The 11,605-nt window shown below is 40.3% G+C and overlaps 1 protein-coding gene across 1 annotated transcript; it reads left to right on the top strand.

Moving 5' to 3' along the window:
• The first annotated feature begins 1,027 nt into the window (after positions 1 to 1,027).
• On the top strand, positions 1,028 to 10,488 carry LOC109935868 (protein SAAL1-like). Its single transcript, XM_020534500.2, has 6 exons — positions 1,028 to 1,200; positions 4,169 to 4,251; positions 5,253 to 5,441; positions 6,438 to 6,661; positions 7,621 to 7,713; positions 9,827 to 10,488. Exons 1-6 carry the CDS (start codon positions 1,049 to 1,051, stop codon positions 9,911 to 9,913), a joined length of 828 nt encoding a protein of 275 aa, XP_020390089.1. The 5' UTR covers positions 1,028 to 1,048; the 3' UTR covers positions 9,914 to 10,488.
• The last annotated feature ends 1,117 nt before the right edge of the window (positions 10,489 to 11,605 follow it).

The raw sequence follows: 11,605 nt of genomic DNA, 5'->3' as shown, positions 1-11,605 counted from the left end.
TTGGCCTGCTGTGTTCATCCAGCCCTGCACCTTGTTGTCTCGGATTCACCGGCATCTGCAGTTCCTACTATCTCTGAATAGACTGGTGCTTTCTTTTCCCTGGAGTGCTGGATGCTGATCGATAGCCTTTTAGAGGTTCATAAAATCATGAGGGGCATGGATAAAGTGAACAGCCAAGGTCTTTTTCTCAAGGTAGGGGAGTCAAAACTAGAGGGCTTCAGTTTAAGGTGAGAGAGGAAAGATTTAAAAGGGACCTGAGGGGTAATGTTTTCACACAGATAGTGGAGTGTGTATGGAATGAGCTGCCAGAGGAGGCAGTGAAGACCAGTCCAATTATAACATTTAAAAGGAATTTGGATTGGTACATGAATAGGAAGCGTTTACAGGAATATGGGCCAAATGCTGGTGAACAGGACTAGTTGAGTTTAGGATACCTGGTCAGTGCTGACGAGTTGGCTCAAAGGGTCTGTTCCTGTACTGTATAATTCCGTGATTCTATGACTCTATTAACATCTAAAGGCAATACGTAAGTGAGTGCCCAATGTTCAAGATACCAACTTTCAGAGGAGATTGTAAATCAAGGCTATCTTCCATGGTACTATGCTGAAAATGAGTAGGAGAGTTACCCCATTTGCTGGCTAATATATATCCCTCAACAAATACCTTAAAAACAGATTATCTGGTCTTTATCTCTTTTTAATGTTTGTGAGACCTTAGTGAACACAAATTGTCTGCTGCATTTCCTACATTAAAACAAAGGTTACATTTCAGTTAGCTGTGAAGCACTCTGGAATGTACTGAGGCAATTGAAAGCATCATATAAATGTAAGTTTGTTTTTCTTCCGGGATGATGGTGTTATCAGTATTCAGTCTTTGATCAGTTATCAGTCTTTGGTCTGTGTTGCCCTGATCTATGAGTACTGCTATCCTGCCTGTAGCATGTACTGACCATTTCTGGGTGTCAGAATCAGTCTCAACCCCACTGCTTTAAGGTTGATGGTAATTTCTTTTCTCTGATTCAGCTGATTTGTTGGGGAAGATTGGTGAGATGGTCGATAAACTCTTTGATTTGGACAAGGAACTAATGCTGAGCTGGGTCGTGGAGTCGAAGGAGTTGTCTGATGCATCAACTACGGAAAAAGAAAAAACAGCTGAAACTGCATTGGTCCCTTGCTTATTGGAAGCAGCCAGACAACTCAGGTAAGTTTTGGGAAGAGAGTTAGTGCTCTATTTTTATGTTCTTTCATAGTGAATGTAAACCAGTGAAATTTTCCTTCCCTTTCTTTGACATGTGTTTCCATTTCCGCTGCCCACTGATTTCCACAGTTACCTGGACTATACATCCTCACATCCTGCTTCCTGTAAGGACTCCATCCCATTCTTCCAGTTTCTCTGTCTCCTTCACATCTGTTCTGATGATGCCACCTTGGAGTTCATTGTCACCATGGTTGACAGCCATGTCTCATCCATTTCCTGCAATTCTGCCCTCACTGCTTCTCGTCCCTCCCATAACATTGTTCGGGTTCCCCTCGTCCTCACTTACCACTCCACTACCATCTGGATTTGAAGGATCGTAAGCCACCATTTCTGCCACCTCCTACAGGATGCCACCATCAGACACACGTTCCCCTGCCCTCCATTGTCAGCATTTTGCAGGAACTGTTCCCTCCAGGACACCCTGGTCCACTTCTCCTCCACTCGCAACACCTCCCTATACCTCCATTGCACCTTCCATGCAATCACAGAAGGTATAGCACCTACTTGTTTACTTCCTCTCTCCTCACTATCCAAGGCTGTAGTCACACCTTTCAGGTGAAGTAGCAATTTACCTGCAGCTCACTCAATCTGCTGTACTGTTTTTGTTGCTCCTGTGGCTCCTGTACACTGAGGAGAAGAAACACAGACTGGGTGACCACTTTGCCAAACACCTATGTTCTGTCCATAAAAATGACCTCAAACCTGCAGTAGCCTGCCATTTCAACACATCACTGGGTTCTCTAGCTAGCATTTCTATCTTGGGCTTGCTGCGTTGTTCCAGCCAGGCTAAGCACAGGCTGGAAGAACAGTATCTCATTTTCCATTTGGTGACCCTGTAGCCTTTCGGACTCAATATCTAGTTCAATACTTTAAGAGTGTGTCCACCTTCTTCCATGTCCTTTACCAACCCCCACACACCGGCCTTGACATGGGCTGCTTTCAGCACAGCCAACTCATTTCCATCCACTAGTGGTCCCCATTATCTGCTTTTCTTGCTCTGTGGCATGCTGTTATCCATCCCTTTGTCTGCCTAACTGTCTTTCTCTGTTTCTGGGCTCCTTACAGACCTATCAGTTCACTCCTTTATCTCCCTCCACATCCCCCTTATCAGCATAAATACCACCCTTTTCCTAGCAGCCATCAGTTCTGAAGAAGGGTCACTGGACGCGAAATGTTAACGCTGCTTTCTCTCCACAGACGATGCCAGACCTGCTGAGTTTCTCAGGCAATTTCTGTTTTTGTTTTAGCGTCCACAGTTCTTTGTTTTATTAAACTTTCCTTCTCTTTTTCAGTTTCCCCCCCACCCAATAGTTGATGAATTATATACTCTGGGGATGGAGTTTAGGCAGTGGGGACTGTTGTCACTTGGGTGCACAAGTGAATTTGAAACAGGGTGAAGTGTGGCCTGATGCATTTTTTTGAAAGACAGGCATACAGCACTACATTGAACTGTGGGAACTTCTCAGTCATTGCTTAATGATACTACTCTCATTGTTAGAAATCTGTTTTTAACCCACTCCAGGGGTCTCAGCAGAAAATCTAGCCTGAAACTGTAGTAATTAAAGGAGTTGCCTTATGTTGGAGAGCCATCTTTCAAATGAGATCATAAATCAAGGCGATGTCTGCCCTCTCAGTAATGGATGTATAAAATTTTCATACTAGCTCTAATCAAACAATGTAAAATGTACTGTAACAGTCTTGGAATATTTTGCTATTTTTCAGCTGAATAGATTAACAGCGGTTCCTTAAGCAGTTTGTTTTGGTTAACAAACACATTTTGCCTTGTTCTAGAGACTTTTATCCCAGTTAAATTGCCATTTTTTTCAGATACTAGTTACATTTCCAGGCTACTTCAATAACTGAAAATATTGCACAATAATGCAGGCTAAAATAACTAGTCAAATTAATTTATAAAATCATGTGGAAATTCAAATACAAACAAAATTAGATTAAGTAGCAGTTATTAAAAAAAACTGAGCTGTCTGAATCTGTGACTGAGTCTCTTGATGACTGTTAGTTTTTTCATTTTGCAGCTTGGCTTTACAGCATGAATGTTTCCTAACTTGACTGGAAATGATTTAGGAAATCACAGCACAAAACTCCAACTTATGTAGTCCTGAATAGGTGGTGTGTCTAAGAGACCACGAAGTGGTTGGTGTTAGAAAATGGTAAAATGTCATATCAGTGCAGTGTGGAGAATTGTCCTTAGTTTGTTGCAGAGGTGTAGTTTTGGAACAAGAGTTAATCTTTGCTGGACTTCAGAGTGTTCAGAGTGCTTGATGCTTGTACCTTAGGTGGAGGGCATTTATTCTCCAGCACTAAAAAAAAAGTTGCCCCACACAGAAACAAATACAAAGAAAGCCAAGCGCCTCAGTTAGCTGGAGGTCCTGACAGCAAATAATGAAATGCCACTCACCAGGACTAGTTTGGATAGTTTTGTCAGGTACTTCAGTAATTTAGGTTCTTTTTTCCTCAGTCTTGGAATGTGAGTATTACTGGCCAATTATTACTCTAATTGTCCTTCAGATGGCGGTGGTGAATAGCTTTCTTGAAATAATGCAGTTCATGAGGTGTAGGTTGCCTACAATGCTGTTAGGGAAGGATTTGCAGGATTTTGACTCAGTGTGGGCAAAACAGCAGTGATATAGTTCCAAGTCAGAGTGTTAGTGATTTGGAGGGGATTTTGCAGGTAATGGGAATCACAGGTTGGAGGGTCTGTGAGATGGGATCACACATAATAACATGCAAGTAAAATTGGTATGCAGAAAGTATGGATGTGTACTTTGTGCACTAAACAACCAGTATTCCTGAGATCAAATCTATCCATTTACAGAGAACTGTAATTTATGCTGTATGCATAGGATGGTGGTCAGTGTATTTTTACCTCTGTGCTGTTTGCTGTTTTTTTTAGGTCAGACAGTATTGAAGGGTTAGAGGTTTACATACATATACTACAGCTGCTCACTACAACAGATGGAGGAATGCAGGCATTAGGTAACTTTCTTATTCTCAACATTTCATATCTGCAGTTCTTTCATATCTCATCCATTGTTCTTAATGTTTACTAATGGTAAAGTTCTACTTTTTGTTCAAATTGATCAGTATCCCTCCCCAAAAAGTGTTCACACTTCCTGCTGTTAATCCAAGTGTCGTGGGTTCATTATGCAAACATGTGTCACTTTGAGCTGAAATTTGTTTGACAAATGAGAACTTTGACCATGAAAATCCACCAATTTAAAGAGAATGAACCAATCTACTTTGTAGAAGTGATTTCATACTATCATTTTAGGTCCATTTAAGTGTTCAAAGCAACTATTTCTGAAGAAGGGTCTAGGCCCGAAACGTCAGCCTTCCTGCTCCTCTGATGCTGCTTGGCCGGCTGTGTTCATCCAGCTGTACACCTTGTTATCTCAACTATTGACAACTGCCCTCTTGAGCATTTTTGCAACTAAGGTTGGAGGAGCACACCATTGCTCTTTTCATGCTACCCCTTGAGTCACAATATAAGACTGAGGAAGGGTCACTGGATCCGAAACGTTAACTCTGTTTTCTCCTCCGCAGACGCTGCCAGACCTGCTGAGCTTTTCCAGCAACTTGTTTTTTGTTCCTGATTTACAGCATCTGCAGTTCTTTTGGTTTTTATTTACTATAGAAATATAAATGATTTTCTCTCTAAATATCATCAAAACACACAGTCAAAAACAAGCACACACACTTCAAGAAAAAGAAAAACACATTTCTCAGCAAAAACCTAAACACAGACTCTATAACCTTCTGAAAAGCAAACACTCTGGCTGATGCGTTATTCTTGAAGGCAAACGGGTAAAGTGTAGCATGTCAGAGTCTGTTGCTGTGATGTTTTGGCGTGTGTGGTCAAGTCACTAATCATGCACAGTTGTTTCTGATGTCTTGTACAATGCAGCTTGCTCGGGAAAAGCAAAATTCAAAAGGTTTCACCCTCAGAGTGACTTCACAATGAATCTCTTTTCTTGTAGTAAGAACTCCAGACAAGGCAGAGTCAACCTGGACTCTACTGTATGACATAGTTCACACTGATCTTTGTCAGGATGATGACCCAGAAATCATTGTAGAGGAGCAGGCAAGTGTGTTGTCTTCCACTCTGGCTGTTCTTTCAGCGATCTTTGCATCATGCATGGAGGAAAATTACATCAAGACTGAGCGAAGTGAGTAAGTTCAGCGTGTACTGGGAGTGATGGTGGGAGAAAACAGCGCAATAAATCTGACTCTGACATCTTGTGGGTGCCAACAAGTTTCTTTAATCAGGTGGTCAAATCAAGTACAAATGGAGAGATTTATCATCTCAAAGAATAGTTCTAAGAACAGGTCATTACTATTAGTTCTCTTCTTGAGTAGAGTCATTACCTGACTGGTAATCAATTCTGTATAGCTCTGTTTGACTGCTGACTTCTTACAATCTTGTATTTCTTACAATCATTTGTATTATATTTGTCTTGTTATCGTTAAACACTCGACCTCTATACCGCAAGCCTCAATATAGACTGGAGGAAGATGAGGCTGAACAACTATTTCTAAGTCAAACTTGGTTCCTTCCTTTTTGCTTTAGACTTCATTGAAGTTTTGGTATAACTGATGACTTGATAGGCCATTTAGGAGTTAACCACATTGCAGTACGTCTGAAGTCACACATAGGCCAGAATATGTTCCTTCTCTAAAGGATATTAATCAACCGTATGGGTTTTTAAAACAATCAAAAATGGCTTCATGCTCAGCATTATCGAGACTAACTTTTACTTGCAGAATTATTAATTATATCAGTTACCACGTTGGATTTGAACCCATGTCCCCAGAGCATTAAGCTGGGTCTCTGGGCTACTACTCCAGTGACGTTTCTACTTCCGCACCATCTCCTCAGGGAATGATGTCACAGATAAATACTGTGGTGTGGAGAGACTGAAGCAACTGTGATTATTCTCGTTAGAGCATCGAAGGTTCAGAGAAGTTTTAAAAATGAAGAATTTTGATAGTGTGACTAATGACAAACTTGTCTTTGGCAAGAAGTAACCAGAGGTAATTAGCAAAAGAATTGGAGATTAGGCTAAATATGAAAGTGTATGATTGGTTTAAACCCACACTGTGTACCTTCGTCAATTTGGTTAGTTTTGTGGTGGTATTCTTCAACTGTGTTATGTCTGGTGCAGACCTTCCTTTGCTTGGTACGCTCCTGCGAATTTTGTTCTATGCAGAGGAATCTCAGAAGAGACCATCAGAAGGAACAAGAAGACCCAGCACAGACAAATGGTCTGTCCCATCTCCAACGTCTGGTGCCCAGAAAGGAAAACGGCGAGAAGGAGACTATCACTTGAAAATTCTCCTGGATATCTGCTGTGAATTTCTTTCTGAAATCTTCACGAACATTGGAAAGGTATGGATGTATACTGGGAACATTAGAGAATTAACATTGCATGCTAATTGTGTTTAATTATCTGGAAATCATGGATATTAACTGAGGACTCACTTTGGAGCCCCTAAAAATCGAGACTCTGGTTTTGGTGTTAGAAAATGCATGCTTGTAATCTTTAAATAGCAATTTATAGAAGTGTATAAAGTTATTTTCTCCAAAAGTGGCTTTCTTAGTTTTTGTAAAATTAATTTTGTCGTGGGATGTGGGCATTGCAGATAAGGTCAGCATTTGTCATACACAATTGCTCCAACTGCTTGCTAGGGCCATTTCAAAGGCCAATTAAAAGTTATCCATGTTGCTGTGGGTCTGAAGTCACATGTAGGCTGGACCAGGTAAGGATGGCAGATTTTCTTCCTTTTAGAAGAAAAGGCCTTTTCCAACAATTGCTGGTAGTTTTATGATTACCATTGCTGAGCTTTATATTCCAGATTTATTCATTGACATTAAACTCGAGCAGCTGCCATTGTAGAGTTTGAACCCGTGTTATGGCAGCAATGCCCTGGACCTCTGGATTACTAGTCCAGTGACATTGTCACAACCATCTCTGAAACATAACAGACTGGAGATAGAGGTGATAATGGGTTGGTGGAAAGGAAACTAAAGGTGATTGAGTGAGAGCAGTACTGGGAATGGAGGAAATTAGTGGATATGGTGGAAGTGAGGATGTACATTGTAGGAGGTGAGGTTGCAATCGATAATGGGAAAGGAAGGATGAGGCTGAGCATGTAGGGATCACTGAGCGAGCACATGTACTTAGATTACCTCTTCTGAAAATTTTGCTTCTTGATTCTCCTGCTTATAAACCAACCACTAGCTGCAGTGTGATTGACAGTTCCTTTGTTCATGTAACTGCTTAGGTTTTGGTTAGGCACCATTACAGTGCATTGTGGTAACTATAATTCTCTCTGTTGTACTTGTAGGAGATTGTGTCAAAAAGCTTTAAAGAAGGGTTCCTGAGCCAGGAGATGTGCACTTCTGCTTTTCGCCACCTTCTCCCTCAGTATCACACAGCTGTGAGTATTTTTGTATGACTTGTCTTCAGGGATGAGAGATTTCTGCCATTTGGTAGAATTCTGACTTTGGGATTATGGAATTCTGCCCTTTTTAATTATTTTTCCGACATCCTCCTCTGACTTACGGTTCCAACTTGTTGACATTTCATCAGCAATATCATGATTTTTCACTCTTTCACTACAGTTGTCAGAACAGATTGAAGGCAGGACTGGAGCTTGTTGAAATTATGTATTATCTGTATCAATAATTTAGAGGAAAAGACTGAGCATAAAATCCAATTTTCCTGAAGATGCCATGCTAATAGGGTAATAACCTGAGAGGATGATGTAAATAGATTGTAAAAAGATATGGGTTGGTTAAGTGATTGGCATCAAGATAACAGATGAAGTATAATGTGGGGAAATTATAACTATTCAGTTTGGTAGGAAAAATGGAAACGCAGATGATTATTGAAATATAGGGAAGCTACAAGGAAGTTCCATGTTCCAGCTGTACATTCATTGGTTAAAGGGAAAACCAAATCAGTCAGTTAGAAGTATTTGGGAAATTTTGCAGATTTATGAATGAGCTTTCATATTCTGCTGCAAGAATTTTGTTCATTCTGTATGATGTGCTGAATGCTGAAATGTTTAAATGCTGAGGTCACTTTGGTAATTTTATACAAATGCATTAGTCCATATTTATAAAAGATGAGCAAAGGGAACAATAATGTTTGCATACATATAAAGTATTGTAATTCCATTAATTTGAACTGACCCAGAAACATTTGCAGTTGCTACAGATCATTAAATACAGAGTATATAACTGCATGTTGCTCTGTCCCAAAAGCATTTTGGTTGTTTTTCTCAATATCACCCCTGACTCTTAGAACCATAGAAAAATTACAGCAGAGAAGAGGCCATTCAGCCTAATATGCACTGCTGAAGGTTTAGCAAATCTTTACTCTTAGTTCTTGTTTCATCACAAGTTATTCACTGAGAGAGAAAATAGTGTTAAATTTTCAGCTATTTCTCTTCTTCAGGAGTGGTCAGACTTAAATACAGAAAATGGTGGAATCAGATCATGGGCTCATCAGGATCTGAAAAAGAGGGTTAATGTTTTCGTGGAGCGCTTTCGTCATTAATCTCTTTTTTTTTGGATGTTACCAGATCAGCCTTGTATTCATCCGGATTTTATTAAATACTTTTGGTAGAAATTCTTGTGCCCATCAAGTTCAAGGATGTTGCATGCATTAACCTCTTTAGATCTCTTCTGATCTGCCTTATATTTCCTGCATTTACAAGTTTTCTCTAAAATTTTGCAACAATTTGTCAGTTGTTGCTAAAGGAGAAAAACAGTGAAAGCAGATGCTGACTTTGCAAGGACTATGCATATCTTTAGCAGAGTTAATTTCAGTGTAAAACTGCTAGGATATTTTTGATTACTTTTCTTTGCACTTGAACCATCTCACATGAAATGGTAGATTTCTGGTTGGCACTTGGTTTTATGGATACTAATAATTTGTGACATCAACACAGAGCCTTGTCGCTGAATGTTAGCAGGCCATTTCTACTTACTGAGCAGTGCAATGAGCCTAATGCTTCATTTGTTCAACTATATGTACTTCTCAGTTAAGATCAATGATTAGGAGCAAAGACTCACTGAATTTTTTCCTGCTGTCCCAACATCAGTAGTGCTCAGATAAATTGCTGCATTCTGATCAGTGTTGTGTCTGAGATTGGGATTTAAGCAATGCTGTTTTAAAGCTGGTGCTGATGAGCATTGTTAGAGTGAAGTAAAACAACTTTAATCATTGCCCATTTGATCTGAATAATCTTGATGGAACAATGTAGAGGGAGCCTTGCTGGGCATCAAATTTCTGATGTACGTGACTTTGCGATACTTAAAGGAGCCTTTCAGACTAAGCTTTAATCTGCATTCAATCGTACCTTATCTCAGAGTGCTTGTGGCTTACGTTTTGCGTAAGATGAAAAGTGTTCCTTTCCCTAGCACTGAGCATCCTTCAACAAGATGACCGTAGAAATTTGCACTGAAAAGGTTTCAATGAAATTATTGTATGTTTCATTCAGTTCTCACTTATTATTGCTGACCAATACCTTTAATGTCTTCTAGGTGGAAAAATTCCACGCCATCTTAATGGAAGTAAAACCGGACACTGCGGAACAATTATTACTAGAGTTTCCCAATCTAAGATCCTGACTGGGAGTTGTTGCTGCAACTGAGCGGGAACTACGTTGTGTGGAGCAAATGGCCGCAAGACAGAAAACTCTTAATTGTCTAAATGCACATACCTCTACCAGACATTGCCTGGCAACAACAACTTTGTCAATCACTGAGGTACTAAATCAGCACAACTGCATTTGGATTTGTGAGCAACACAGGATTATGTTCATAATTGGATTAAGGTCCTATTAGAGTATATTTGGATATTTATACAGTTTATGTGAAGTTTCTTTCCCTTGGTGTAAATGCGGAAGAGACTAGCAGTGTGGAAAGTTTTAGGACCGATTAAAGTTACTGACGGAATTCTGCTCTCTTCCCAGCCTCCTGAGAATGTGGCATTTCAGGAGCAGTTTCATCCAGAGCTCAAAGTTGACACCTATAGCTGCAGCCTGTATCTTTCATTTATGTTTACCCTCCTGAAGCTTTGTTGTGTTGAGCTAGGAGTGTGCTCTTTCAGCAGTAGCTAGTTTACTATTTTACCTATGCTGAAAAACATAATGTTGAACACAGTGGGTATTTTTTTTCAATAAATGTTTGCTTTTCTATTTTAATCAATGGTCAGTGTATAAAGAATGTTTAGCTGATTGAAGCTTTTCACTGAGATGTCTTCACAAATCCCCCAGCTAATTTTCATCGAATGCCTACAGTGTGGAAACAGGCCCTTTGGCCCAACAAGTCCACACCGAACCTCAGAGCATCCCACCCAGACCCATCCCTCTAATCTACACCTCCCTGAACACTACGGGCAATTTAGCATGGCCTATCCACCTGCACATCTTTGGACTGTGGGAGGAAACCGGAGCACCTGGAGGAAACCCACGCAGACACGGGGAGAATGTGCAAACTCCACACAGACAGTTGCCCGAGGCTAGAATCGAACCTGGGTCCCTGGTGCTGTGAGGCTGCAGTGCTAACCACTGTGCCACCCCAATTCTTAATTGGATTAAGGTCCTATTAGAGTATATTTGGATATTTGTGCAGTTTATGTGAAGTTTCTTTTTCTTTGTGTAAATGCGAAAGAGACTAGCAGCTGTGGAAAGTTTTAGGACCGATTAAAGTTGCTGACGGAATTCTGCTCTGTTCCCAGCCTCCTGAGAATGTGGCATTTCAGGAGCAGTTTCATCTTGAACCAATTATTTTAGTGACTAATGTCCAATGGCACAGTAATGTTCAAGGAATGGCAGCATCTTTGTGACAAAACACTTTCAAATACATTGTACTGATGGTGCAGTAGGTAAAGCACCATCAGTCTAGATCTAAAGGTTCCAGTGACCATCCCTGGTAATTTCTGAGTAAGCTGATTTTGGCCAGGACAACAGTTAGGTTGCTACAGTTGGTCAAGCACCCCTTGCTTGGGTAGGCTAGAAAGTAGTGAAGGATGCTTCTCCTAATGGTATTCCAATTGCATCTGCTAGAAAATATATTTGAACATCAAATGAAAACAAGATTGAATTTAGCAATGATGCCACCCACAACTGAGTAGCCTGTTTATGAATAATAGCCTGCCAGATAGTGACCTTGATTTAAAACATAACACTTCCATCCTGAATGCACTGGTGAAGATTATACTCTGTACACATGGTATAATCTGTATTTGGGAACTATTATAATACAATCAGGCAAGCATACAAAAGATTTGCAATGCAAGTAAGTGCTGATCATTTACAG

The sequence above is a fragment of the Rhincodon typus genome, chromosome 17, assembly GCF_021869965.1.
Source record: "Rhincodon typus isolate 14 chromosome 17, sRhiTyp1.1, whole genome shotgun sequence".
In the NCBI taxonomy this organism is placed as follows: Eukaryota; Metazoa; Chordata; class Chondrichthyes; order Orectolobiformes; family Rhincodontidae; genus Rhincodon; species Rhincodon typus.
This window is presented reverse-complemented; position numbering and strand designations above follow the sequence as displayed.